Here is a 26,972-nt window from a genome sequence, read left to right as displayed (position 1 = left end):
ACGTCTGTCAGTTCACCACGGCTCCTAATGACCCTGAACACATCATGACACATAAAATATAGATTAAAAAAATAAATAAAGATATTAAATATCTAAACAATATATAAACAATATATTGTCCCGGCAGGAATTACAGGACCACAGTACTATTAAAAAGAGATTCAACCATCTTAACAAACACAATCATAAAACTAGAAGAGTGTTGTAGTTAAAATGGTGAAATATCTGTAAACATTATTCAGGAGGTAGTGGATGCTACATTCTGAAACTATACATTAGTGTGATCAAGCTTATTTATGATCACTAATAATCACAAATTAAGAATGTGGTTCTTAAACTCAAAGGAACTCACCAACGTTTATTTTATCACACAGATCTTTGAGTTTGATTAGTGCTGTTATATTAAGAATAATAGAGAGAGAGTGAGAGAGAGAGAGAGAGAGAGAGAGAGAGAGAGATACATGTTCATACATGTTTTCCTCATATTATATCAATGTCACACACACACACACACACACACACACACACACACACACACACACACACACACACACACACACACACAAATGCGTGTGTGTACTATTCAGATTACTTGGTTATCGGTGAGCATCAGGGAGTTAAAAGTGAGAGAGAAAGAGTGAGAGAGAGAGAGAGAGAAACAGAAAGAGAGACAGAGAGCAATAGAGAGACAGGGAGAGGGAGAGAGAGAGAGAGATAAAGCCAGCCACTGGTTGCATTGAGAACAAATCAGACTTCTTGGACTATCTACCGATATCTATCTATCTATCTATCTATCTATCTATCTATCTATTTATCTATCTATCTATCTATCTATCTATCTATCTTTCTGTCTCTCTGTCTGTCTGTCTCTCTATCTGTCTGTCTGTCTGTCTGTCTGTCTGTCTCTCTCTCTCTCAGTCCGTCTCTCTCTCTCTGTGGAGAGACTATGACCGTGACCTACTCCAGTAGGGTTGCTAATGCTACGTTCTTTGGTTTCCATCGCCTGCTGCTGCGGTGGAGGGGCAGCATCTACAAGCTGCTCTACCGAGAGTTCTTCATCTTCGCCCTGCTCTACATCATCCTCAGCCTGGTCTACAGGTAGCCTAGCCTGCCTCTTAGCTTCCCTGTTAGCATAGCCTAGCCTCCCTGTTAGCCCATCCTCACTGTCAGCCTCTCTGTTAGCCTAGCCATATGTTAGCCTAGCCTCCCTGTTAGCATGCTACATGTGGCTTACTCTATTTTTTTGCCTGCCTCAGGTAACCTAGCCTCTCTGTTAGCATGTGACAGGTAGCTTAGCATATCTATAAGCTTGCTACAGGTAGTCTAGCATCTCTGCTAGCATGCAAAAGATACGCTGCCATTCCTGTAAGCCTAGCCTCCCTGTTAGCATGCTACATGTATCTTAGCCTCTCTGTTAGCATGCTTCAGGTAACCTAACCCCTCTCTTAGCATGCTAAAGGTAGCCTAGCATCTCTGTTCGAATGCTTCAGGTAGTCAAGCCTCTCTGATAGCATGCTTAAGATACCCTAGCCTGTCTGGAAGAATGCTGATGATATCCAACCATCTATGTTAGCATTATACACGTAGCCTGGCCGCTCTGTTAGCATGCTAAAGGTGAATAGCCTCCCTGTGCTAGTGTCCTTTTTAATGGGCTAGTAATAGGCCTATGTTATGATATGTTAGCAATATGGTACTCTTGGTACTGTGGTAATTGTATTTTCTCCTGGTACAGTACTAAATCAGTACGAGTGTTATCACTGTGTACCTCCAGGTTCGTCTTGTCTGTGGACCAGAAGAGGTTCTTTGAGAAGCTCAGCCTCTACTGTGATAAATACGCTGAGCAGATACCAGTCACCTTCATCCTGGGTAGGTCTGAGTGTCTGCCGTCTGTCTGTCTGTCTGTCTGTCTGTCTGTCTTTCTGTCTCTCTGTCTGCCTCACTCATTACAGGGAGAGGGGGGAAAGGATGGAGAGGAGGAGGAGGAGGGTGAGAGGGGGGAGAGGACATCAGGGTGTGTTGTAAACCTTCTGGGACCAGCAGATGAAGTCATTACAACTTCCTGCTGCAAATGAACAGGAAATGAGAGAGCGAGGGAGACGGAGAGAGGGAAGAAGGGATCTCATTAGTTGTGCATTAGAAGCTGATATCACAGCCTCATTAGTAGAAGTTTGTGTATAATGTGTGTTTGTGTATGTGTGTGTGTGTGTGTGTGTGTGTGTGTGTGTGTGTGTGCTGAGGGGGATGGTGTTGTTGTTCGACTTCCAGCTGAAAAGTTCTGGGGTCGAACCCTAATGTTCACAGTCTGCTCCTTAATGACCTGTCTCTGGACTGTCTAACCCCTACCTGCAGGTTTCTATGTGACTCTGGTGGTGAATCGCTGGTGGAACCAGTTTGTCAATCTACCCTGGCCTGATAGACTCATGTTCCTTATCACAAGGTACCTGTCTGTCTGCCTTCCTGCCTGCCTGTCTGTCTGCCTGCTGTGTGTCTGTCTGCCTGCTGTCTCTCTGTCTGTCTGTCTGTCTGTCTGTCTGTCTGCCACCTGTCTCTCTGTCTCCAGCTGTTTGTATGCCACCTGTCTGTCTGTCTTCAGCTGTGTCCAGGGCCAGGATGAGTACGGCCGGCTGCTCCGTCGGACCATGATGCGCTACGTCAACCTCACCTCCATCCTCATCTTCCGCTCCGTCAGCACCACTGTCTGCAAGCGCTTCCCCACCATCGAGCATGTGGTGGAGGCAGGTGGGCCTCCTGGAGCATGCCTGGTCCACACCTGGTCCACACCTGGTCCACACCTGTTACACACCTGGTCCACACCTGGTGTACACCTGGTGCACACCTGGCCCACACCTGGTATACACCTGGCCCACACCTGGTCCACACCCACACCTGGTACACACCTGGTCCACACCCACACCTGGTCCACACCCACACATGGTGCACACCTGGTCCAGATCCACACCTGGTACACACCTGGTCTGTATCTGGTGCACTCCCACGGTCCACACACCTGTATAAGGTAACTCCCCCCCCCCCCCTCCCCCCCTCCTCCTCAGGCTTCATGACTCCTGAGGAGCGGAAGCTGTTTGAGAACATCAACTCTCCTCACCTGAAGTACTGGGTCCCCGTGGTCTGGTTCACCAACCTGGCTGCCAAGGCCCGCAAGGAGGGCCGCATCCAGGACAGCGTGGACCTGCAGGCCATCCTCAAGGTCCTGTTCACAACCTGGTCCTCACTGCAGGGTCCTCATGAGACTCGAGTCCTCATGAGACTCTAGACTCTAGTTCTCATGAGACTCTAGACTCTAGTCCTCCTGGAGACTCTAGACTCTAGTTCTCATGAGACTCTAGACTCTAGTCCTCATGAGACTCTAGACTCTTGTCCTCATGAGACTCTAGACTCTAGTCCTTATGGAGACTATAGTCCTCATGGAGACTCTAGACTCTAGTCCTCATGAGACTCTAGACTCTTGTCCTCATGAGACTCTAGACTCTAGTCCTTATGGAGACTATAGTCCTCATGGAGACTCTAGACTCTAGTCCTCATGAGACTCTAGACTCTAGTCCTCATGAGACTCTAGACTCTTGTCCTCATGAGACTCTAGACTCTAGTCCTTATGGAGACTATAGTCCTCATGGAGACTCTAGACTCTAGTCCTCATGGAGCTTCTGAATGACGCTGGAGGAATCATGCTGCTAAAGACCTTTTAGTGCCGATGTTTGAACCATTCAGTCCGGTCCAAAGAGACTTACAGTCAGTGTTCGACAAACCAAACACGGTTCAGTTCTACACGTTGAGGTTGAGGATTCTCTGACCTCCATGGAGTCGAGGTCCCCTTATCTGTCTTTCTGCCTGTCTGTCTTTCTGCATGTCTGTCTCTGTAGGAAATGAATAAGTTCAGGACTTGGTGTTCCACACTGTTTGGGTACGACTGGGTTGGAATCCCCCTGGTTTATACACAGGTACTCTCTCTCTCTCTCTATTAATGATTGTATTATGTTGGGATGGTTACGACTTTCTGTTATGTCTGGTTGCCATAATCCCGTAATAATAACTTTGAGCACACACACACACACACACACACACACACACACACATACACACAAATACAAATACACACTCACACCGGATCTTTTTAACCCCTTAATTACCCTCATTATTCTCACACACAGAATGTGTGTGTGTGTATTTGTATGTGTGTGGTGTGTGTGTGTGTGTGTGTGTGTGTGTGTGTGTGTGTGTGTGCTTGTGTGTGTGTGTAGGTGGTGACTCTGGCGGTCTATACCTTCTTCATTGCATGTCTGATTGGCCGGCAGTTCCTTGACCCCTCCCAGGGTTACCCGGGTAACGACTTCGACCTCTACGTCCCCATCTTCACCCTGCTGCAGTTCTTCTTCTACTCTGGATGGCTGAAGGTCCCCAACACACACACACACACACACACACACACACACACACACACGCACAGAGACACACATACACACACACACACACACACACACACACACAAAACTCACATGACGGTCATGTTACCTGTCTCTGTGGTTGCTAGGTAGCGGAGCAGCTCATCAACCCGTTTGGCGAGGACGATGACGACTTCGAGACCAACTGGATCATCGACCGCAACCTGCAGGTAGACAGGGGCCAGGTCCAGATGTTTCCAGGTGTCTGATCCAGATGTTATCAGGTGGTTGATCCAGATGTTTCCAGGTGTCTGATCCAGATGTTTCCAGGTGTCTGATCCAGATGTTATCAGGTGTCTGATCCAGATGTTATCAGGTGGTTGATCCAGATATTATCAGGTGTCTTATCCAGATGATATCAGCTGGTTGATCCAGATGTGGTCCAGGCGTCTGATCCAGATGTGGTCCAGCTGGTTGATCCAGGTGTTATCAAGTGTCTGATCCAGATGTTTCCAGGTGTCTGACCAGATGTTTCCAGGTGTCCCTGCTGGCGGTGGATGAGATGCACATGAACATGCCCCACCTGACCCGGGACATCTACTGGGACAACGCAGCCGCCCAGCCCCCCTACACGCTGGCCGCTGCCGACTACTGCATCCCCTCCTTCCTGGGCTCCACCACCGACATGGGGTATGCCCCCCCCCACCCCTTCCCTCACACACAACACAACACAAACAACAACAAACAACACACAACACACAACCTCATCACACAACACCTCAACACAAAACACAGACCACCTCAACATACCACCACACACACGCATCCATACAAACAGACGGTACGGTGGTACGGTCCTCATAACGCCTCCAGGCCCCTCTGGTGGTACGGCCCTCATAACCCCTCAAGGCCCCCTAGTGGTATGGCCCTCATAACCCCTCCATCCCCCTAGTGGAACGGTCCTCATAACCCCTCCATCCCCCTAGTGGAACGGTCCTCTAAACCCTCCAAGCCCCCTTGTGGTACGCTCCTCGTCACCCCTCCATCCCCCTAGTGGAACGGTCCTCATAACCCCTCCAGGCCCCCTTGTGGTACGCTCCTCATAACCAGCTATCCTCTCTCCTCCTCCAGACTGTCTGATATCCTCCAGTTTGACGAGGCGGATCTGACAGACAGTCGTCCACAGCAACAGGAATCTGTTTCTGCTCGTCGCCAAGATTCGGTAATGCATCCATTTTCCTCAAAGTTTGACCCAGTGGCCACTGATGCCTTAAAGTCCACCAGTTGTACTTGTCCTGACTTATTACCTGCTGACTCACCTTCGCTTCACCAGCCAGTCATAGATCTGCAGGTGAGGAAACCCCCGGTATTGTTCCAGGGACTGGTTTGGAGCAAAATGACACTCAGAAACAGTCCAGACACAAAGCATGTGAAGGACCAACACACCTGTAGTACACCTGTAATACACCTGTAGTACACCTGTAGTACACCTGTGATACACCTGTGATACACCTGTAGTACACCTGTGATACACCTGTAGCACATCTGTGATACAGGACCAGTGACATGCGGTCCACAGAGGAGGGTGCTCTAACCCGTGGTCCCGGTGTGTCTCCAGGTCCTGGGTCACGTCCGGCGACTGCTCAGCGTCCAGGAGCCTCCAGAACTGGTCCCCCCCCGACCCGGGTTCAAACGCCACAGCAGCGACGCCACCGGAACCTTCTTCCCCTTCATGCCCAACTACAGGTACACTATCGGTCGGTTTAAACCACTACAGGTATGCTATTGGTTGGTTTAAACCACTACAGGTAGGCTATTGGTCTGTTTAAACCACTGCAGGTACCCCATTGGTCAGTTTAAACCACTGCAGTTACCCTATTGGTCCGTTTAACCACTACAGGTACCCTATTGGTGAGTTGAAAGTTTAAACCACTCCAGGTACCCTATTGTCCGTGTTAACCCCCCTCTCCTCAGGGTCCACCCCGGGGGGGATGGCCGGGTGCCGCCCCGCTCCCCCCTCCCCTCTCAAGGAGACACCCTGGACACGTTGAGAGAGCTCAGCAGCCCCATCTCCCCGGACAACCATGCACCCCCCCAACTCCCCCAGGTGGTCATCACCCCCTCGGCCTACCAGAAGCCTGGGCCTCCGGTAGCCTCGGCCTACCCAGCACAGAGGGCTCCGGACGGGGACAGCAGCAGGTACCTCAACCTCCACACTCCTAACTGCTCCTCTGTCCTTGTGGATTTCTGCCCTCAACTGATGTCTCTTTCTTTTCCTCTCCCTCTCCCTCTCTCTCCCTCCAGCTGTCTCTCTCTCTGCTCTACCTCTCTCACCCAGTTGGGTCCTAAGAGGTTTCGTTGGAGCATCCCTAGAGACCAGGATCCCCGCGGGGGGGTCCCGGCGCGGCCCCCCGTGCCCAGGGGCCGCCAGCCCTCCTTCCAGTTCTCCAGGAAGACGACCAGGCTTTCGGTACGAAGCCTGCCCAGCCCCACGGGCCTGGAAAGGAGGGGGGGGCACCTCTTCAGGGACCCTGACTCACCCAGCCCCGGGGCCCTGAGCCAGGGGGGCCCCGGGGCCCAGAGCCAGATGGGACCCCAGGCGGGTTCTGGCCCCGTTGCCCAGAGCCAGGAGGGTACCGGCACCGTCGCCCAGAGCCAGGAGGGTACTGGGCAGGCGGGCCCACAGGAGTCCCCCGGCCAGGCCCTGCAGGTCGGGGGGCCGCCGCAGACCTTTTAGGCCAGCAGCTGAGCACACGCAGTAGAAAGAAAACCAATGACAGTCCAGACAACCAATCCCACGACTAATCACAGAGCTCAGGCGGCGCCCCGCAGCCTGTGATTGGCTCCTGAGTTCCCCCATCACTCCATGTGGAAGTCGATAGGATTTGAACTCGAGGAAAACTTGTATTTTAAGTGCAAAATTCTACACAATATTTTTGAATGTACACATTTTTCCTGCCATTGTTTGTGGACTGTGTTATATTGGTATATTGATAATCTCCATTAGGTTATTGTTGGGTTATTGTTGTGGCCCTGCTACCAGTATAGCTGGACTCGTATCTCATGTGATGTTCTAGACTCTCACCTTTGTGTTCACTAATAAACTTCTCCCCTCAACACCGACTTTGTGTTTAGCCTTGTTAGCATGTTGCTAATGAGTCGGTCCTTTGATCACCAGTAAGACAGCCAGACAGCGGAGAGAGCTCGGTACATTTTATTATGCAATTACACACTCAACCTTCGAGAGAACCACCAACTACTAGCTGTTTCTTAACTAGCTGTCCATAACTAGCTTGACCACCTACTAGTAGTGTACCTAGCCATTGAACGACAGATCTTAATCAGTCTAACTAGCTCTTTAATATTTTAACTAGCTGAGTATGACTCATCTAACTAGCAGGCTGGTCAGTGTTGGCGAGAGCGAGCTAATCCGACCCGATCGTGACCTCGATCAAAGATGCTGTAGTACTCCGTCAGAAATACATCTCCCAGAATCCACAGCGGCCCGTCAGAGGACATGATGTCAACGGACTGGAAACCACTAAAGCACAACTGCCTCTCCCCCAGCATCTCCTGGACAGAGGAGGGGGGGGGGGGGGAGAGAGAGAAAGAGAGTGAGAGAGGGGGGAGAGAGGGGGGAGAGGGAGAGATGAACTGCCAACAAACCAACAGATTGACAGAAGGACAGGCAGACATACGGATAGATAGACGGGCAGGCAGACAGACAGACAGACAGACAGACAGACAGACAGACAGACAGACAGGCAGGCAGACAGACATACGTACCTTGCGTACGTACTGCTCGGCGTTCAGAGTGTATTCGACTCCTCCGAGGACAAAGGTGACATGAGGGAGACTGGACAGTCTGTTGCAGTCCAGCAAATACTGCAAACAGTACACAGTGAATTAGTACTACACAAACTACACACAGTACACAGTGCATTAGTACTACACATAGTACACACAGTACATTAATACTACACATACTACACACAGTACACAGTACATTAGTACTACACATTGTACACACAGTACATTTGTAGTACACATAATACACACAGTATATAGTACCTTAGTACTACACACAGTACCTTAGTATTACACACAGTACCATAGTACTACACACAGTACCTTAGTATTACACATAGTATCTTAGTACTACACACAGTACCGTAGTACTACACACAGTACCAAAGTACTACACACAGTACCATAGTACTACACACAGTACTCCGTCGTTCTGACCTCTCCGATGTCTGTGGGCATGGCTCCGATCAGCTGGTGCAGGGTGATGATGTCATTGGTCGGCCCGGCGATGAGGGAGGTTCCCGTGTCCACAATCGCCTGGCAACCGCGAGGACAGAGAGACCGGACCCCCTGGACCGCCACACTACACACACACACACACACACACACACACACACACACACACACACACACACACACACACACACACACACACACACACACACACACACACACACACACACACACACACACACAGGGTTACCTACACACACAGGAATGTAGACTGCAGTACACACCTGAATCAGAGCCAGCGGTCACCTGTCCATCTTGATTTGCCAGTAGCCCTTAGCGGTGACGGGCAGCCAGTTGATTGGTCCGCTGTAGAGGTCAGGGTCCTGCCCCCCCAGGAGCAGCTCTCCCCCTGCCTCCCCTAGGGCCTCCCCTCCACTCCTCCTGCACAGCAAAGGGATGGTGGGGGGGTTTGGCTAGGTGTTGCGGGCTAGGTGTTGCAGGCTAGGAGCAGGCTAGACGTAGCAGGCTATGTGTAGCAGGTTAGCTGTAGCAGGTTAGGAGCAGGCTAGGTGTATGAGGCTCGGTGTAGCAGGCTAGGTGTAGCGGGCTGTGGTACCTGGTGAGGTGGAAGGAGAATACAGGTTTCTCCAGGACGCTCTGGGACATCATGTTGTCAAACACGGGTTTCCCCAGGACCTCTGCCAGCTGGGGGTAGGCCATGCCCAGCACCCCGTCAAACCGCGCCAGCAGGAAGGAGCTGCCAGGCTCATACACCGACTCCCCGAACTCCTGGTCTGCCACGCGGACCCCCGCCACCTGGAACCGACTCACACCTGAGACCTGGACAGACTCACACCTGACTCCTATAACCGACTCACACCTGGACAGACTCACACCTGACTCCTATAACCGACTCACACCTGGACAGACTCACACCTGACTCCTATAACCGACTCACACCTGGACAGACTCACACCTGACTCCTATAACCGACACACACCTGGACAGACTCACACCTGAACAGACTCAAACCTGAGACCTTGAACAGACTCACACTCGCAGACAGGCAGAGATTCAGATAGACAGTCAGGCAGACAGACATATAGACAGACAGGCAGACAGACAGACCAACAGAAAGACGGACAGAAAGACAGACAGAGGGACAGACAGATAGAGAGACAGGCAGGCCGAGAGACAGGCAGACCGTCAGGTAGACAGACAGGCAGTACCTTCAGAGTCTCTCTGCCCATCACTCCCAGCAGGTGTCCAGATCCGTAGTTGATACCAAAGGTGCGTCCGTCGTGAGAGAACGAGGTTGACTCGAACGCCCGGAACTGGCGGTGGTGATCTGGACACACACACACACACACACACAAACACAATAATACACAAAAACACCCACCCACCCACCCACACACACCCACACACACACACACACACACACACACACACACACACACACATTATAATACATGGTAAATGGATGGTAAATGGACTGAATTTATATAGCTCATTTCTTGTAACCAGTGGCCACTCAAAGCACTTTACAATATTGCCTAACATTCATCCATTCATACATACACACCGACGGCGGCGTCAGCCACGCAAGGCGACAGCCAGCTCGTCGGGAGCAGTAAGGGTTAGGTGCCTTGCTCAGGGAGGAGCCGGGGATCGAACCAGCAACCGTGCGGTTACCAGCCAAGCTAATGCCGCCCCGCATACAATGTGTGTGTGTATGTGTGTGTGTGTGTGTGTGTGTGTGTGTGTGTGTGTGTGTGTATTAGTTTGCGCATGTGGGTGCGTGTATTAGTGTGCATGCGTACATGCGTGGGTGTGTATTTGTGTGTGTGTGTGTGTGTGTGTGTGTGTGTGTGTGTGTGTGTGTGTGTGTGTGTGTGTGTGTGTGTGTGTGTGTGTACCACAGGCCTGGCTGACGCAGTAGGTTGAAGGCACCCAGAGGTCCGCTGATCCGGTGTCGAACACAACAGAGAAGTTCTGCTCCGGAGTCCCCAGGCTCACGGTGCCGTAGTACTGCGCCTGGTACAGACAAAGTACACACCTGGTACACACATAGCACACACATAGTACACACATACTACGCACCTGGTACACACACATAGTACACACCTGGTATACACATAGTACACACCTGATACACACATAGTACACAACTGATACACACCTGGTACACAACTTGTATACACATAACAAACACCTGGTAGAAACACAGTACACACATAGTACATACCTGGTACACACATAGCACACACCTGGTAAACACATAGTACACACCGCCTAGCCCTAGGCACTATGAATGAGCCCCAAGTGTTGACGTACGTCAAGGTAGTTGAAGAGCTTCTCGCTGCTGCGGCTGAGTTGCAGCGTTGGCCCCCCCTGGCGGAGGCACTGCGCGTAGCGCCGGGCGAACACGGAGGGCCGATGCTCCCGGATGAACTCCTCCAGCAGCCCTGCGCTGCGCAGCTGGGTGCGGACAGAGCGAGCCCGCTTCAGAGGCACCCTGGAGGACCGTGTAGGTTTAAATAAAGACAACTGGAACCTTTATATAATAATATAATAATTGTTAGGTGAGTTCTGCAAGCAGCGCTCAACTATTGTTATCCTTAGGCTTTATTATTTTTTCTCTATTATTCTCTACAACTTTTGGACCCTACTCCTTGCACAGTTTTTCACCTAGAGCCTCCATTCCCCTTTCAAAATGTCCATATTAGCTTGAAGAATAGAATCGCGCGCTACCATTCAAATATCTTAAATATTTTAAACTTTAAGATATTCTGCTTTAAAAATATTTATTTTTATAATGGAAGTCATTCATACTTTGCAACTTGGTACACTTTTAACCGTTAACCTTTGTTCAAACATTTAACAAACCAACACACCTTGACCTTCAAATATATCATTTATACTTTTTCCAGAATCAACTGTTTAATCAATCCTATCGATCCTGCTTAAAAATTTTAGTTGGTTTGCGGGCTGACGAAATTATTGAGGGGGGGGGGGCGCAACTACTTTTCATTGGTCACCCAAGCTATCTTTTTCACGTCATGCTATCTACACAAACGATATGCCATATGAAAGCTGAGACTCCAAGAACACCAACGGTACAAGCCTTATCATTTTTGGAGCTTATCTCGATTAACTAGATGTGAAAGAAAAACATAAAATTTCACTTTTTCTGGTTACTACAAGTGATGACACACACACACACACACACCATTTCAAACTTTATCAGCACAGCTCAGCTTTTCTATAATTGATCTCAAATGTATTTCAACTTTTTCACTTTAGCTATTTGTTTAACTCTTCACTTTATTTGTTTCCAACCATTTTACTTTTTTTTTTTTTTTTTTTTAATGTTTACATTAAAACTCCATTTGGACTCTGTTCAAATCCCTTCACTTGATTTAAGCCATTCCACATTTCTTTGTTTAAAACTATGTGGCTCTACTCAAACATATTTTCAACCTTACTTTCTGAATCTAGTTCAAGTATAAAATAATGTTAAATAATATAAATAAATAACTAAGGTAGATTTCGACTGATTTTATATTCAAATAAAAGAACAATAACTCTTACCAATGTGGACACATGAAGCTACAAACCTTCTCTGTACCCTCATGAACACACAAGGGTCCTACATGAGCAGCAGTAATGAACACATGAGGGTCCTACCTGAGCAGCAGTAATGAACACATGAGGGTCCTACCTGAGCAGCAGTAATGAACACATGAGGGTCCTACCTGAGCAGCAGTAATGAACACATGAGGGTCCTACCTGAGCAGCAGTAATGAACACATGAGGGTCCTACCTGAGCAGGCCGTGGGCGCTCCACTCCCAGCCCAGTAGGACCACCAGCACCAGTATCCACCTCATCCTCCTCTGCCCAGCTGGGATGCCCCAACGCAGCCCTCAGGCCCATATGAGGGTGCCCTCTAACACACCCCTGCCCTCTGATTGGCAGACATCTGACAGGACTCTTATTGTGAAAGTGCTTTGAAGGTATAGTTGTGTTGGATGTGCTGGAGAGGACTCTAATTGTGAAAGTGGTTTGAAGATAAAGTGAGTCTAGTGTTGGATGTTCTGACAGGTCTCTTATTGTGAAAGGGATTTTGAAGGTGTAGCGAGTGATTTTTGATGATCCTGGCCCTCTCAAGAGTTGATTCAGGGAGGTTGCGGTGGCAGTGACCCGCTAACCAAAGACTGCAAATAAAGAGTTCAGATAACGGTTCATATCGTGTTTATTTCTGTCGGGACAAACATTTTGCAGAGGACAGGGCAGCAAACCACAACTAGCATCACGCTAACTCGCATCCTGCTCACTAGTGAGTGCTGCAGAGAACCAATGCAAAACCTAAGTGAAACAAGTTAGCATTAGCATCCCTGGACAAAAAGCGGCGATGGCTTAATCTGCGGCTAGCCGTTAGCAGGATGAACTCGGTGCTTCAACAGTTGGAGAACATGAAAACTTTAACGACACTAGAAAGAAAAACGGACGAAGATAAATAGGCATAGATCTCCTCCTCTACCCCCCGCGGCGTCTAGCAGGGGTGGTGGTCGGGAACCCTCTTCCTACAGAGACAGACAGAGAAGGAGAGGGACAGACAGACATCAGGGTTAAGACAGCATGGTCAAACACTTCCTGCTCAGAGGGGAGGTTAGCCAATGAGAGCAGGGCTTGCGTGAGGGTGGTCGGCATTGGACGGACCTGGGCGCCGCCTTGACGATGTTGTCCACACGGAGGATCATCTCAGCTGCTTCAGACGCAGACAGCAGCACCTGTCGCTTGACCTGGAAGGACTCAGTGACGCCGAGAGACACCATGTCTGCTATGATGCCCTGGGACATGTCTGGAACACACAACACACACACACATTAGGATACCATACTGAGGACACACACACACACACACAAACATGCATTGGAATACCATACTGAGGACACACACACACCGAGGCCGTAGGTGTTCTTGTTGTCCTGGTGCGCGGCGCGGAGTTGAGCCACCAGGTCGGCGCTGTCGTAGCCGGCGTTGTCAGCGATGATGGTGGGCAGCTGAAACAGTTACCATAGGAACTTTGTCACAATAGAAAAACAAAGTCCCCGTAGCAACAGGGGGGGGGGGGGGAGAAAGAGAAAGAGAAAGAGAAAGAGAAAGAGAGAGAGAGAGAGAGAGAGAGAGAGAGAGAGAGAGAGAGAGAGAGAGAGAGAGAGAGAGAGAGAAAGAGAGAGAGACATACCATCATGAGAGCCTTGGCGAAGGACTCCATGGCGACCGCATCCTTCCCTGCAGTCCGATTGGCCAGATCAGTGACGGCCTTCGCCATCAGCATCTCAGAGCAGCCTGGGGAAACAGCTCAGTTAGGACCCACTTGGGTGGGGGGGGGGGGAAGTGAGTGAATGAGTGAGTGAGTACCTCCTCCGTAGACGGTGCGCGTCTCCTTGATAGTCTGGGCGAGCACGCACAGGGCGTCGTGGAGAGAGCGCTCCGCCTCATCCAGGATCTGCTGGGTGGCTCCTCGCAGCACGATGGTGCACGCCTCCCCTGGAGCACCGGAAACAGGTCAGACCCATAGACCACCCAGACCACTACAGAGGTCCTCACGTAATAGGAATCATTTAGTACTCAAATCTGTGATAAAGGACAGACTGCTCTAAAGGACATACTGCTGCTGTGATAAAGGACAGAGTGTGATAGAGGACCGACTGTGATAGAGGACCGACTGTGATAGCCCGACTGTTGCTGTGATAGGTCTGTGATAGGTCTGATAGTCTGTCCTTTATCAGGACAGACTGAGGCTCGTACCCATGGAGACTCCAGAGAAGTGGATCAGCTTGTCCTCTCCGATCATCACCTCCTCGATCAGCTTACAATGACCCAACTTCACCAGCTCTGGACGGTCGAACGTAGAGGTGATCTCCCCTCCTACACAGACAGACAGTTAGCAAGTGTCTAGAGGCATCAGGACATCTGTTTCAATCAGAGTGCAGGACGGGCTCATTACCGGTGACCAGTGCCAGACGCTCCACGCCGGCAAAGTCTGCGTGTTCGATGGCCATGACCCCCGCCGCGGCGAACAGCTGCTCTGGGTAGTTATAGATCAGCTGCCTGAAGGTGAGAGAGGTGGTTATAGATCAGCTGTCTGAGGGTGAGACAGGTGGTTATATATCTGCTGTCTGAGGGTGAGACAGGCGAGTATAGATCTGCAGTCTGAGGGTTAAGACTGGTGGTTAAAGGTCAGCTGTCAGAGACAGGTTAGATCATTCAGACCGGTACCTGTTGATGAAGCAGTTGATTCCGTGCTTCAGGATCCTGTCCACCTTCTCCTTCATCTTCTCCTTCTCCGCCATCTCGATCTCTGCCACCTTGGCCGTGGAGTCGACCCGGACCCTGGAGCCAAAGATCTGGACCCACACAAGTACCATCAGTACCACCAGTACCGCTACACCGGACCACCATACATCAGTACCAGTGCTAGGGTGTTTGGTGCAGTGTATCCCGCTGGTACCAGTAGTACCATTGGGTTAGTCTGGTGCGGTCACCTTGATCTTATCTGTGTCCATCCCGGTATTGGCGAGGAGGATGGTGACGTTCTCCAGTCTCTTGGGCTGGTTCACACCAATCTTCTTGTCCAGGAGGAACCCTGCAGAGAACACACACCTTAGAACCTCCAACCCACCTTAGAACCTCCACCCCCCCCATAACACCTCCACCTCCCATTAGAACCTCCACCTCAGAGCAGTGGAACCAGAAGACGTCACTGAGACTGCAGGACTGGAGCCGTGGGTTCACAGCGTGGTTCTCCTGAGAGCCGAGATGATTGTCTCTCAGTTCCCAGCTGTGCCCCGGTTCTGAGCCCCGCTACAAACCCCCAGTACCTCCTCCCCTGATGGGACCAGTACAGACCTTCGTCCAGGTACGAGTCCGTGAGGCTGCCTCCCAGCTTCTTGATGACGTGGATGGCGTCCAGGTTGCCGGAGCCCTTGAGCCTGAGCACGGCGTCGACCGCCAGCTGGGAGAAGTGCTCCTTGTGGTGCGTGAGCAGCTTGGAGGACAGCGTGGTCCTGGAGATGTTCAGCAGGTCCTGCTGGAAGCGCTCTGGGTCGTTGCTATGGCAACACAAACCATTGTGATGAGTCACACACACACTAATACACCATCCCCCCACTAATACACCGTCCCCCCACACACACACACACTAATACACCGTCCCCCCCCCCCCACACACACACACACACACTAATACACTGTCCCTACACACACACACACACACCCGTTGTCCACGGCAGCGGCCCTCAGGGCGTCGCGGGCCGCCTGCGTGGCCTTCCTCCACCCTGAGATGATGGTCTGGGGGTGGATCTTCTTAGCGATCAGAATTTCCGCCTCCTGAAACAGACAGACAGACCCCACTGTCAGATCGCTATGGCGACACACCAACACACCGATGTTGCTGTAGCAACACTATCACTGACCACATTGGAACCCTTCTATGATACGGCGCCTCAATGAGGTCCTCACCCTGAGCAGCTCCGCCGCCAGTACCGTCACCGAGGTGGTGCCGTCGCCCACCTCGTCGTCCTGGACCTTTGACATGTCTGGGAGAGAGGACAGACAGTCAGACAGACGTTCCCCCCCCGACAGACCTCCTCACCCACAGGCCACACCCCCGTCCCCACTCACCGACCAGCACCTTGGCGGCCGGGTTGTCCACCCCAATGGCCTTGAGGATGGTCGCTCCGTCGTTGGTGACGGTCACAGACGCGTCGCGCCCGCCCCCCAGCAGGATCTTGTCCTGGTGGAGCCAATCACAAGAGAGGCTTCATCACCATGCTAACACCCACACACCTCTCGGTACAGCGACTAGTGATGAGGACCGTCACCCACCATGCCCTTGGGCCCCAGCGTGCTCTTCACCAGGTCCCCGATGGCGATGGCGCCGATGAACGACGACTAGAGACATCAGGAGATCGTTAGTTAGACCACACTGAACACACACTCAGACACATCCCCCCACACACACCCCTCAGACACATCCCCCCAGACACACCCCCCTTCAGACACACCCCCCCACACACCCCTCTAGGGCTGCAGCTAGCGAATCTTTTTGTAATCGAGTAAACTACAGATTATTCCATTGATTAATCAGATAAAAAATAATTTTGCGTTATTAATCAACCAAAACAAATAATGCATTACGGAAATCCCATTTAGTGTTTATAAGTGCCAGTGCCAACAATTAAATAACAATACAGTAATGTCAACTTACTGTGAAACATGTAAAACTATGAATACAAACTCACAGCTTAAATTTCATTTTTCAAAATGAATTCCCCCCTTAAGAGCTCCACATAGGGGGGATTTTTAAAGTTTGGGGGGATACTACTTGTGAGCTTAATTACATTACCCCAACACAAATTTAAAGGATTCTCTTAATTAAAATCCTTATACAAATGTCCTCATGTGCTATTATTTTAACTGTCGTGTACTGTACTCTGTCTTCTGATTTATCTTTGCGCAGTTGAAAAATGAAGAAAATAAATCAAACACTTTGTTTTCAATGAATTCATTAACTTTTAATCCTTTTACATGTACTATGGAAACAGTAGTTGATGACTTATTTTCTTAACTTTATACAGCCCTATTAGTTTCTCCCTCTCCTCTCATATTAGTCACATCTTCATGGTACATCAGTATCCTGATGTACCACGAATGTGTACCTACCGATTGCGCAATAGCCACAATCCCGCACTGAAAATGTAGGGGTACGATTAAGCCAGCGGTCCAATTTTGCATTAGCCTACTGAAAGCTCATAGCAATGGAAATAATTGCCAAGAACAGCACATGGGTCGTGTACAAATATTGAGAGAGCGAGAAGGAGCAAGTGCGAATGGGTTCTGTGTGCCTGTGCGTGTTTGTCACCAGATCAAAGATTGTACAAAGGACATGCACCACCGAAATCTGAGGATTGGTTCGTCAAGTGAAGTCAATAGACCCAAATTCACACTGTCGCGTTCTTATAAATTAATCCGACAACGAAGTGAAATTAGAACCCAGCAACGGCGACGCTTGGTGAACTAGCGTTAACAACTTGATGCTTTTGGCTCAGACGCTGAATCATCGATGTCGTGCTGTTGTCGTACGCCAGTTCTACTTCGCAGTAGACACATTGCACCTTGTTGACATTCTCTACCGTTTACAGACTGTTTCTTGGCTCTCCTCCATCGTGTCAACTGAATTCCGAATGTAGTGGTGTGCTTCCTCAAAAACGGTCCGTGTGGAACAATGATCCCTGCGCTGAGCAGACCGCATAATACGCAAGATAGGAATTTAGCGAAGCTTCGAGGCAGAGTTTTTGCCTCAAGTCTTTTGGTAATCAAGTAACTCGAGTAATCGTTTCAGCCCTACATCCCTCCTCACACACATCCCCCCCCCCCAGACACATCCCCCCACACACACATCCCCCCCCCCCCCCCCCCATGGTTCGCCCCAGTTCCTACCAGCCGAGCTGTCTCTGCCTTCTCCTCATCCGCTCCGTGGCGGAAGATGTTGACCGGGGCCATAGATAGAGACGCCTGGTGGAGAAGGAGCCATCATCAGTATCACTATTACACCATCTTCATCAGTATCACACCACTTAAAACTCATTTTCATCAGTATCACTATTGCACCACTAAAGATCATCAACAATATCACTATTACACCACAAGAATCATCATTACACTAGAACCACTATTACACCACTAGAATAATCTTCATCAGTATCACTATTACACCATGAGAATCACTATTACACTAGAATTCCTATAACCCCACTATAACCATCTTCATCAGTATCACTATTACACCACGAGAACCCATGTTACACACCACTAGAAACCCTAATAGACAGATCCCTGATCACTATTACACCACTAGAATCACTTCATCATACAGTATCATTCTGAGTTGATAATTAGAGTCCTGTAATGAGTATAACAATCATTATACTATTAAAATGATGACAAATGTAATTCTTAGTTAAATTATATTGAAGGTTAGGAACTAGCTTCATTGGGTATCATTATTATACTATGATCAATGATCAGTTAAGCCCGTTACGTTCAGAGCCGTTCAGTTAAGACCCAGCATGGTCATGATGGGTCTTAACTCCGCCCTCTTAGAAGCCTCGAGAACATTGTAATGTTAGTGATGTTAAAGTGATGTGTTAATGGTTCAGGTCTCGTTCTAGACCTCAGGACCCGTTCCAACAAGGGTGTTCCGGGTGTTGTTCTGTTTTTGCTCACTGGTCCGCGGAACAAAGAGTTTGGTGCTGCACCCTAAAAAGCAGCTAACCGACTAGCTAGCCTAGCATGCTACCACACCAGTGATTTGCTCCGTCACGCTGGCGTCGTTTAGAAAACATGAGTCTAGGGGGGGATCTAAAGAGGTCCGTGATTAACACGTAAGACCGCATTGGCCTTCTCAGGTGAACGAATAGTTGAATAAAGAGACGCTTAGGAGGACCGGCGCCATGTGCTCAGTTAGCCGTTAGCCGGCCGAGCTACATCTACACCACGGGCCGCGGAAGGCTCTTCTACAGACCCCGCTGTATAGTGGCAGCTATTTAACGTGATCCAGTCATTTTCTGGGTTTAAAACCAAATTATTGTGGTAAATTAAAGGATCTAAACTCACCATGATTCAGTCCGTCAGGATAACAAGAGGAACGTTCAGGAAAGGAGCAGCGGCACGCACGACGTGATGACGTGACAAAACAGGCAGCAGGACACTCCCCCTCCTGCGGAGGGATATTTATTATTTTCCTCAAATACTTAAACCTTTGGTGTATTGTGCGTTATATATATATATATATATATATATTCTTTAGTGCATCCCTGTTACTTGGAAATTTAAATAAAATCGTATATCTACAAATAGTTTTATTAGTCTCAGTGTTACGGTATTCGTATTTTTCCATACCTCTTAACGTTTGTAAATATTTGTGTAGTCTTAAGCATGGAACAACGTGACCGGGTATAAAAACCCGCGCCGCAATTTATATTGTTTATTCTAGTGTACTTGGGCTTATTTACTCAGGAACAGCCCTGCCCTGTGGGCGTGGTTTACGGCCAACCTGACGTCACAGAAACGGGCCAAGAAGTGCGTCATTGCAGCAGCGTGCACGCGCTGGACGGTTTTATGTGAATGACCGTATTGGGCCAATCAGTTAAGTTTCCAGAGTATTGTAGGTGCCATCCTATTCACTATAAAAGTACATATTTGTTGTGTTAATAAAACAGGGTGTAGTGTGTTATCAAAAGGAAGCCTTTGTAAGAATTGTGTGGCTCTTAAAAGAGCCTTTGTTGGAATGTGACGCGGGGTCGCCTTATGCGCGCTCTCCACGGATGCGGCGGGCCAGCTGGATGTCTTTGGGCATGATGGTGACCCTCTTGGCGTGGATGGCGCACAGGTTGGTGTCCTCGAATAGGCCGACAAGGTAAGCCTCGCTGGCCTCCTGAAGAGCCATGACGGCGGAGCTCTGGAAGCGGAGGTCGGTCTTGAAGTCCTGAGCGATCTCCCTCACCAGGCGCTGGAAGGGCAGCTTGCGGATCAGCAGCTCTGTGGACTTCTGGTACCGGCGGATCTCTCTCAGGGCCACGGTCCCGGGCCTGTAACGATGGGGCTTCTTCACACCGCCGGTGGCCGGTGCGCTCTTACGGGCCGCCTTGGTGGCGAGCTGTTTCCTTGGGGCTTTGCCACCGGTGGACTTACGAGCTGTCTGCTTAGTTCTGGCCATGGCTGGTTAGCTGTTATTCGTCTTGACGAAGTGTGCCTCGGCATGAACTGCAGGAGAATATATACCCTGATGCCGAGCACCGCTACAAGCTGATTGGCGGTTTTAAAGAATGGCGGGAGCTCTGTAAGGTCTATGATTGGCTTTAGCGCAGTTAAACACGCCCCATAGGGAATTCAACTGAAAGCCACTTTTTTGGTTCTTAATAACATCCATGCTGGCGGTATTGTTAATATAGCCCAACAACTCAAATACATCATAATGTATTTCGCTTTGAGGGCATAAATAAAATAACGTTTGAGGGTTTTACTGTTTAGAGCGGCTACTAATACATGTCTTTGTATTTATGTATGTGTCGCAATTGTGTTTATATTCGACTAGGTAGGAACAAGGGAGGGTAAAGTCTCACCAGTGATCCGCCACACTGGTAATCCAGTCGCTTTGGATTGTATGTCCGTTTGGTTTGTATTCATTACAGTTTAGATTTGGATTTCATGTCATGTGCGAAGATCATACTAAAGTATAATGCGACATATATACACCGTCTTTCCGTCGCATATATTTGCTTGGTTTTTTTTCAGGTTTGTACTGTCCAATTTCTTCGTGAAGTAACGTGCATTTATTATTACCAGAGCCAGTCTTAAAAGACCTCTGGTATTACGTTTATCTGACACCGGGGTTCTCTGATGTGATCTAAACGGGGTAGCGCCCCCAGCGGTAGGCGATGGTTCTGCAGGTAATACACGGGATTATATTATGTATTTACAATAATTTATATTAAAAAGATCACAATAATTATTTTATTATATTTATTTAGTAAAGTGTTCGATTTTTTTGCCAGATGACCACACTGGGAACAGACATAAAACAAACTGCTGCAGCCATGGAAACTGAACTGGATCTACTGACAATGTGCTCTGCCCTACGACAAGAGCAGTGATGGATGGAGAGATTTGGTTCATATTTTGCAAAGAATATAGTGTAACATTTGACGATACATACGATTATACAGTTGACCATACCGCTTGTCCATCACAATAGATGATTAGTTTGCGGGTGTTGGAGATCTCTGGTCCGTGGACTCCCACACATACAACTCGGAAGGGTTATATTGCAGTGTCTTACACACGGAATGCATGTTATTATGGAAACTACTGCCCGAGCTGTCAATGAAAAGAGGTGAAAGCATTTACATAGACAAAGATCTTCAGTTACCGCCCAGTGAAGATGGTCCGTAACGTAAAATTAAGGAAGGCTCTTAACAGGTTTGGGTGGTCCTTAAAAGGACCGTTTGGTTGGTGGTAAAGGTGAAGTTTACTTGGAGCTGGTGTACTTGGTCACCGCCTTGGTGCCCTCAGACACGGCGTGCTTTGCCAGCTCCCCGGGGAGCAGCAGACGGACGGCGGTCTGGATCTCCCTGGAGGTGATGGTGGAGCGCTTGTTATAGTGAGCCAGGCGAGAGGCCTCACCGGCGATACGCTCGAAGATGTCGTTGACGAACGAATTCATGATCCCCATTGCCTTGGAGGAGATACCGGTGTCGGGGTGGACCTGCTTCAGCACCTTGTATACGTAGATGGCATAGCTCTCCTTCCTGGTCTTGCGGCGCTTCTTCCCGCCCTTGACTGCGGTCTTGGAAACGGCTTTCTTGGAGCCCTTCTTCGGCGCGGATTTGGGTCCTGGATCAGGCATGATGAAGCAAGTGTTTCGCACAGCGTGTGGCTGCCGCATTTATAGGAGGCGCATGCAAATCAAACGTGTTGGTCCCGTTCTGTGATTGGCTGAAGAATAAGGGCCGCGTTACCATGCGGCGATGGTTGGTATCACAGCTACAGTAAATAGATGGCAATACCCTCCCAACCAGAACATTTAATAGTTCAACTAAACGTTTAAAACGGTTAATTGTTGAACTCAGACTAGTTAGATGTTTACTGGTCCAGTATACAAACCCACATCGAAGCATGGCTTATATGGCAGCTGTAAACGAAACTCAATGTTTAAACCATTTGATTTAGTGGCTTACTAACCAATTAATATTGTATCATTTCTAGTCTCTACCGAGACTAGAACTAGGGTTGATATATCCCTGCAACTTCAGCGCTAAATTGTTGTCGGTTTGTGTTCATATGGATTACAGATTCGACATGGACCTGGAGACGATGAGGTACGTAGCCATTTAATAATACCGGTGTGGGTGAATAAATTGCTGGTATAATTAATACGCAGATTATGCGACGAATGTTCTCATTCAACGCCATAATCTCATCAATATAAGACGGTGGTATATAATAGAAGATAGCTTTTCATGATATTTGGGCGGCTCTGAAAAGAGCCTTTGGTTGGGAGCAGATGATCATGTTTAACCGCCGAAGCCGTACAGGGTGCGGCCCTGCCTCTTCAGGGCATAGACCACATCCATGGCGGTAACGGTCTTCCTCTTGGCGTGTTCGGTGTAGGTGACGGCGTCACGGATCACGTTCTCCAGGAACACCTTGAGGACACCGCGAGTCTCCTCGTAGATCAGACCGGAGATACGCTTCACACCACCGCGGCGAGCCAGGCGGCGGATAGCGGGCTTGGTGATGCCCTGGATGTTGTCACGAAGAACTTTACGGTGGCGCTTGGCGCCTCCTTTCCCGAGTCCTTTTCCTCCTTTACCACGACCAGACATGTTGCTGTTGTATAGTTCGGCTGATTTACCCTGTGCCGTGTGCTCCGGGTTTATAAAGGCTGGTTGAGGACCTGAGAGGGACGATGGGCGGGATCTCCAGTACAGGCCACGCCCAGTGCCTCCAAGACATTTACGTTGTACATTTAGGGCATTTAGCAGACGGTTTTATCTAAAGCGACTTACAATAAGTACATTTGTCACAAGAAAGTGAAAAAATATGTTGGTGAAAAAATAAATATACAATATACGATGTCGGAACCGTAAGGATGTTCATAGAACCAAGTGCAAAGCACTAACAATCGCTAGATTAACCCATTCCCAGTATACAACAAAGATAGCTAGGTTAAGATGCTATATATATATATAACTAAATACGACATTCAACGTACAGCAAGTAGGAGGGGTATGCAGTGTCCAGGTGAAACAATGACCATTCATTAATTCACGGTCGTCATTCATTTAACAATGACTTCACTATGTGCTTATCCAAAACCGAAAATTGTTACATTTTGTAGAACATTGACATCTTCAGAAAAATGTGACGGAATCAGTCTAATGATCAGACATTATTGGTTAATATGAATGCAGTTCCCCGCGCTTCCTGCCCTGGGAGATCGTGCCATCACTATGTTCTGATCAATAACCCACCCGTTGTATATACCGGTTAATGCAATTAATGTTGGACCTCGAATGAGTATTATACATTTATATTTTGAGTTTGAGCAGAGCCCCGTCTCCCTCTAACCCGGGGTTAAGGTCCTTGTCGGCCGTACAATAGCATTCAGATATAATGCACCATAAACGATCTCATGTTTAAAAGATTCAGCTCTTTCGTTAGATGTGGGCGGCTCTTAAAAGAGCCTTTGGGGTTTTGGGTTGGATTAATAATCTACTTCTTGGCGGGCTTCTCGGTCTTCTTGGGCAGAAGGACGGCCTGGATGTTAGGCAGCACGCCGCCCTGAGCGATGGTCACACCGCCCAGGAGTTTGTTGAGCTCCTCGTCGTTGCGGACGGCCAGCTGCAGATGGCGGGGGATGATACGGGTCTTCTTGTTGTCGCGAGCAGCGTTTCCAGCCAACTCCAGGATTTCAGCGGTCAGATACTCGAGGACAGCCGCCAGGTAGACGGGAGCTCCGGCACCGACGCGGTGAGCGTAGTTACCCTTGCGGAGGAGTCTGTGCACACGGCCGACGGGGAACTGGAGCCCGGCCCGGGAGGAGCGGGTCTTGGCCTTCGCCCTGGCTTTGCCTCCGGTCTTACCTCTTCCAGACATGTTCTTTGTGTATTCTAATGACGACGTCAATGAATGACTAGAGAGTTGCTGAGGAGCTGCTATTTATATCCACGTATGTCTCCTCCCATTGGTCGAAAAAACCTTGTACATCTCGACCAATTAAAGAAGAGGTGCAGCCCAAAAATATGCGGTTAATATATGTATTGTGATTGGTTTTCCGAGCTACTGACGTCAGAGTCTGCGACGTTGCAATTTGGAATTTAAATCGCATTACCTTGCTTTGACACACTCGGCTTTCCGTATATGTAATTTAAAACATCCTAGGTAGACACTTTTTCATGATTTTCAACACCAAAATGTATTGTAACATTAACCTAGGATATGTAATAGCAACGTGAAGTCAAATACGCCTTTTAAGTACTCCTGCCTTCAATCCAGGTTTAGATTAATTCATTAGGCCTACATGTTATTAATCTGTGGTTACAAATAATAAAACATGTTTTCTAGGGTGCATGTGACCTAACCACCCGTTATGTTATAACGCCAGATTCATTTAAGAGACATCAACAGCTCGGGGTCGGTAGTAGGTCATAATAATAACGTTTATCTTATTTTATCTTAATCCTGGTGGGTAGACAACAGCAGTCCAAGAGGAACTACAGACGTCATCTGTTGCGCCGGACCGAAAACAGCGACGGACGCCATATTTGGTGTATAAAATAATGTATTTAGTGTAAGGCTTTGTTATTTGTTCACATTTCTATAATAGCGCAATTCATATTTTAAAAAAAATCCACAGAAAATAAAGGCGACTCTATTTCAACAATACTAGTTTGTCGTTGAACGGAACGGAAAGCGGAACTGTCGAAGGTGTGTGACGTCACGATCCCAGGCGTCTGTTTTCGCGGTAAGTTGCAGCGGAGTTCATCCTCATCAGCAGCACGTGAGTTCATCCATTCATATCAGTTCATCCTGTCTCCAGAATCAGCTCGTAGTGCCTATAACTGTATGTTCCCCCACATGCGGATCTTTTAGATTTTTAGGTTTTTAAACCTAATTCTAATGTGCATGAACCGTAACATGACGCCACAGTGGAGAGGTTCTGGGTTTGATCTCAGATGTCCAGAGTCTACCTGTAGAGCCAGATGAACCTAGCCTGGCTCCGCCCGCCTCCTTACTTCCGCTCGTTTTTCATTTCCCTTCAAATTTAATGAAGTACGAGATTCTGGGAGGACCAGGCTAAGATGAACCCTGACTACTCAGGAGACTTAGACTTTGTTTGGCATTGAGCTGATAATGCAGGGAGGCTGCACTCCTGTCTACCTGATAAGGACCTCTCGGGGCTATATTTGTTCACGTTTGGGTTCTCTAACCTGTCGGGGAGGTTCAGCTAAACGAGGCTCCTCCCCCACTTAGTGTTCTGGGCCGTGGACATCCTGACGTCACATCGCATGACCGCCTCCATTTTGAAAGCAGAGGAGTGTTGGGATGTTAGTTATTAATAACTTTAAGTTACTGCGTCGGTAGGAATGTTTTGGGTCATTGTTTGGAAATAAAGGGTGAAATAAGAGTTGTCACAGCGGAGTCCTCTCAAAATGGCGTTCACAAAACATCCCAAGATGCATTCTGAATATATCTCGTCTTCTGCATATGCTCAGTAGCGTGATGCCATCCAACGTGGAGATCAAGGCCCGGGTGGACAGCATGTCCCTATTGGCACAGAAGGCCAGTGCTCTCAGCCAATCAGACGGCACCTTAATCAAACAGCGAGATACCTTCTTCAACTGCAGCCAAGGACGCCTCAAACTACGACACTTCATGGTGTGAGAGAGACACACACACACACACCTGAACTACACACAGTCACACACATGCATACACGGACACACCACAAACACACACAAATACATACACAGACACACATCCATACACAGATGCAGTCACAATGCCCCTGTGTGTTTCCTGCAGGACGGATCTGGTCAGCTGATCTTCTACGAGCGCCCCGACACAGAAGGACCCAAACTGTCCAACTTCTCCATCTCCCCGACATCAGACCCCCAGAGCCTCAGGGTCAGACACATGCTTGTGTTTCATATTGTGTGTGTGTGTGTGTGTGTGTTTATATTTGGGGTGTGTGTTTTATATTTGGTGTGTGTGTGTGTTTAGGAGGTCCTCTCTTCGTCTCTCGGTGTGATGGGGGAGGTCCTTAAGGAGCGGCGGTTGTTTCTGATTGGTCAGACCAGAGTTCACCTGGACACCGTGGAGGGACTCGGAGACTTCATGGAGCTGGAGGTCCCACACACACACACACACACACACACACACACACACACACACACACACACACACACACATTTTAGTGTGTGTGTGCACACTCACTAATGTGTGTGTGTGTGTGTGTGTAGGTGGTGATGCGTCCAGACCAGACCATTGCGGAGGGCCAGCAGGTAGAGTCTTTACCTCACAGAGAAAACTTTGAGCTCATTGTATCGTATTATAATAAACTATACTCTATTATAATGTAAGGTCCTCATAAAGTAGACTGTATTATAATGTAAGGTCATCATGAAGTAGACCCAGTGTATTATAGTGAGCAGTGAACCCAGTGTATTATAGTGAGC

At 48.8% G+C, this 26,972-nt stretch overlaps 7 protein-coding genes and 1 pseudogene across 9 annotated transcripts in view; 2 read left to right on the top strand and 6 right to left on the bottom strand.

Annotated features, from left to right (window-relative positions):
- Positions 1-946: 946 nt before the first annotated feature.
- Positions 947-7,137, top strand: LOC311367502 (bestrophin-3-like; the record flags this gene model as incomplete). The annotated part of the gene is made up of 13 exons (XM_084486338.1): positions 947-1,098; positions 1,772-1,866; positions 2,350-2,437; positions 2,594-2,739; positions 3,054-3,208; positions 3,882-3,959; positions 4,260-4,412; positions 4,550-4,630; positions 4,939-5,090; positions 5,532-5,622; positions 6,019-6,146; positions 6,375-6,599; positions 6,774-7,137. 13 exons carry the CDS (start codon positions 947-949, stop codon positions 7,135-7,137), a joined length of 1,908 nt encoding a protein of 635 aa, XP_084342464.1.
- A 600-nt stretch (positions 7,138-7,737) lies between these two features.
- On the bottom strand, positions 7,738-12,551 carry nots (nothepsin; the record flags this gene model as incomplete). The annotated part of the gene is made up of 9 exons (XM_084486573.1): positions 7,738-7,973; positions 8,187-8,285; positions 8,646-8,790; positions 8,967-9,101; positions 9,277-9,476; positions 9,890-10,008; positions 10,580-10,697; positions 10,998-11,178; positions 12,487-12,551. The coding sequence occupies 9 exons, from the start codon at positions 12,549-12,551 to the stop codon at positions 7,806-7,808; spliced, it is 1,230 nt and encodes a 409-aa protein (XP_084342699.1). The 3' UTR covers positions 7,738-7,805.
- Positions 12,552-12,898: 347 nt separating this feature from the next.
- cct2 (chaperonin containing TCP1, subunit 2 (beta)) lies at positions 12,899-19,437 on the bottom strand. Its single transcript, XM_084486562.1, has 16 exons — positions 19,348-19,437; positions 18,172-18,246; positions 16,558-16,623; positions 16,354-16,465; positions 16,192-16,268; positions 15,947-16,059; positions 15,580-15,782; positions 15,216-15,316; positions 14,950-15,077; positions 14,678-14,781; positions 14,479-14,598; positions 14,089-14,217; positions 13,913-14,016; positions 13,628-13,727; positions 13,384-13,525; positions 12,899-13,247 (listed from the first exon to the last, which is right to left on the bottom strand). The coding sequence occupies exons 1-16, from the start codon at positions 19,348-19,350 to the stop codon at positions 13,217-13,219; spliced, it is 1,608 nt and encodes a 535-aa protein (XP_084342688.1). The 5' UTR covers positions 19,351-19,437; the 3' UTR covers positions 12,899-13,216.
- Positions 19,438-20,038: 601 nt separating this feature from the next.
- Positions 20,039-20,449, bottom strand: LOC311367759 (histone H3.2; the record flags this gene model as incomplete). Its single annotated transcript, XM_084486579.1, has 1 exon — positions 20,039-20,449. One exon carries the CDS (start codon positions 20,447-20,449, stop codon positions 20,039-20,041), a length of 411 nt encoding a protein of 136 aa, XP_084342705.1.
- An 820-nt stretch (positions 20,450-21,269) lies between these two features.
- Positions 21,270-22,138, bottom strand: LOC311367763 (histone H2B 1/2 pseudogene; annotated as a pseudogene). The gene has a single exon. The product of its transcript is annotated as a histone H2B 1/2 pseudogene (transcript).
- Positions 22,139-22,742: 604 nt separating this feature from the next.
- On the bottom strand, positions 22,743-23,132 carry LOC311367765 (histone H4). The gene has a single exon (XM_084486582.1). The coding sequence runs from the start codon at positions 23,115-23,117 to the stop codon at positions 22,806-22,808; it is 312 nt and encodes a 103-aa protein (XP_084342708.1). The 5' UTR covers positions 23,118-23,132; the 3' UTR covers positions 22,743-22,805.
- An 874-nt stretch (positions 23,133-24,006) lies between these two features.
- LOC311367761 (histone H2A) lies at positions 24,007-24,414 on the bottom strand (the record flags this gene model as incomplete). The annotated part of the gene is made up of 1 exon (XM_084486581.1): positions 24,007-24,414. Exon 1 carries the CDS (start codon positions 24,388-24,390, stop codon positions 24,007-24,009), a length of 384 nt encoding a protein of 127 aa, XP_084342707.1. The 5' UTR covers positions 24,391-24,414.
- An 820-nt stretch (positions 24,415-25,234) lies between these two features.
- LOC311367758 (uncharacterized protein) overlaps positions 25,235-26,972 on the top strand; it is a 2,038-nt gene continuing 300 nt past the window's right edge. Inside the window, exons 1-5 of one of the 2 annotated variants that reach the window (XM_084486577.1) lie at positions 25,235-25,294; positions 26,010-26,172; positions 26,320-26,421; positions 26,518-26,643; positions 26,757-26,798. In XM_084486577.1, the coding sequence (XP_084342703.1) occupies positions 26,017-26,172; positions 26,320-26,421; positions 26,518-26,643; positions 26,757-26,798 (426 nt within the window). In that variant the 5' untranslated portion in view covers positions 25,235-25,294; positions 26,010-26,016. The remainder of the gene's footprint in view (positions 25,295-26,009; positions 26,173-26,319; positions 26,422-26,517; positions 26,644-26,756; positions 26,799-26,972) is intronic. The other variant, XM_084486578.1, reaches the window with a different exon arrangement.

The sequence above is a fragment of the Micromesistius poutassou genome, assembly GCF_964030765.1.
Source record: "Micromesistius poutassou genome assembly, chromosome: 22".
NCBI lineage: Eukaryota > Metazoa > Chordata > Actinopteri > Gadiformes > Gadidae > Micromesistius > Micromesistius poutassou.
This window is presented reverse-complemented; position numbering and strand designations above follow the sequence as displayed.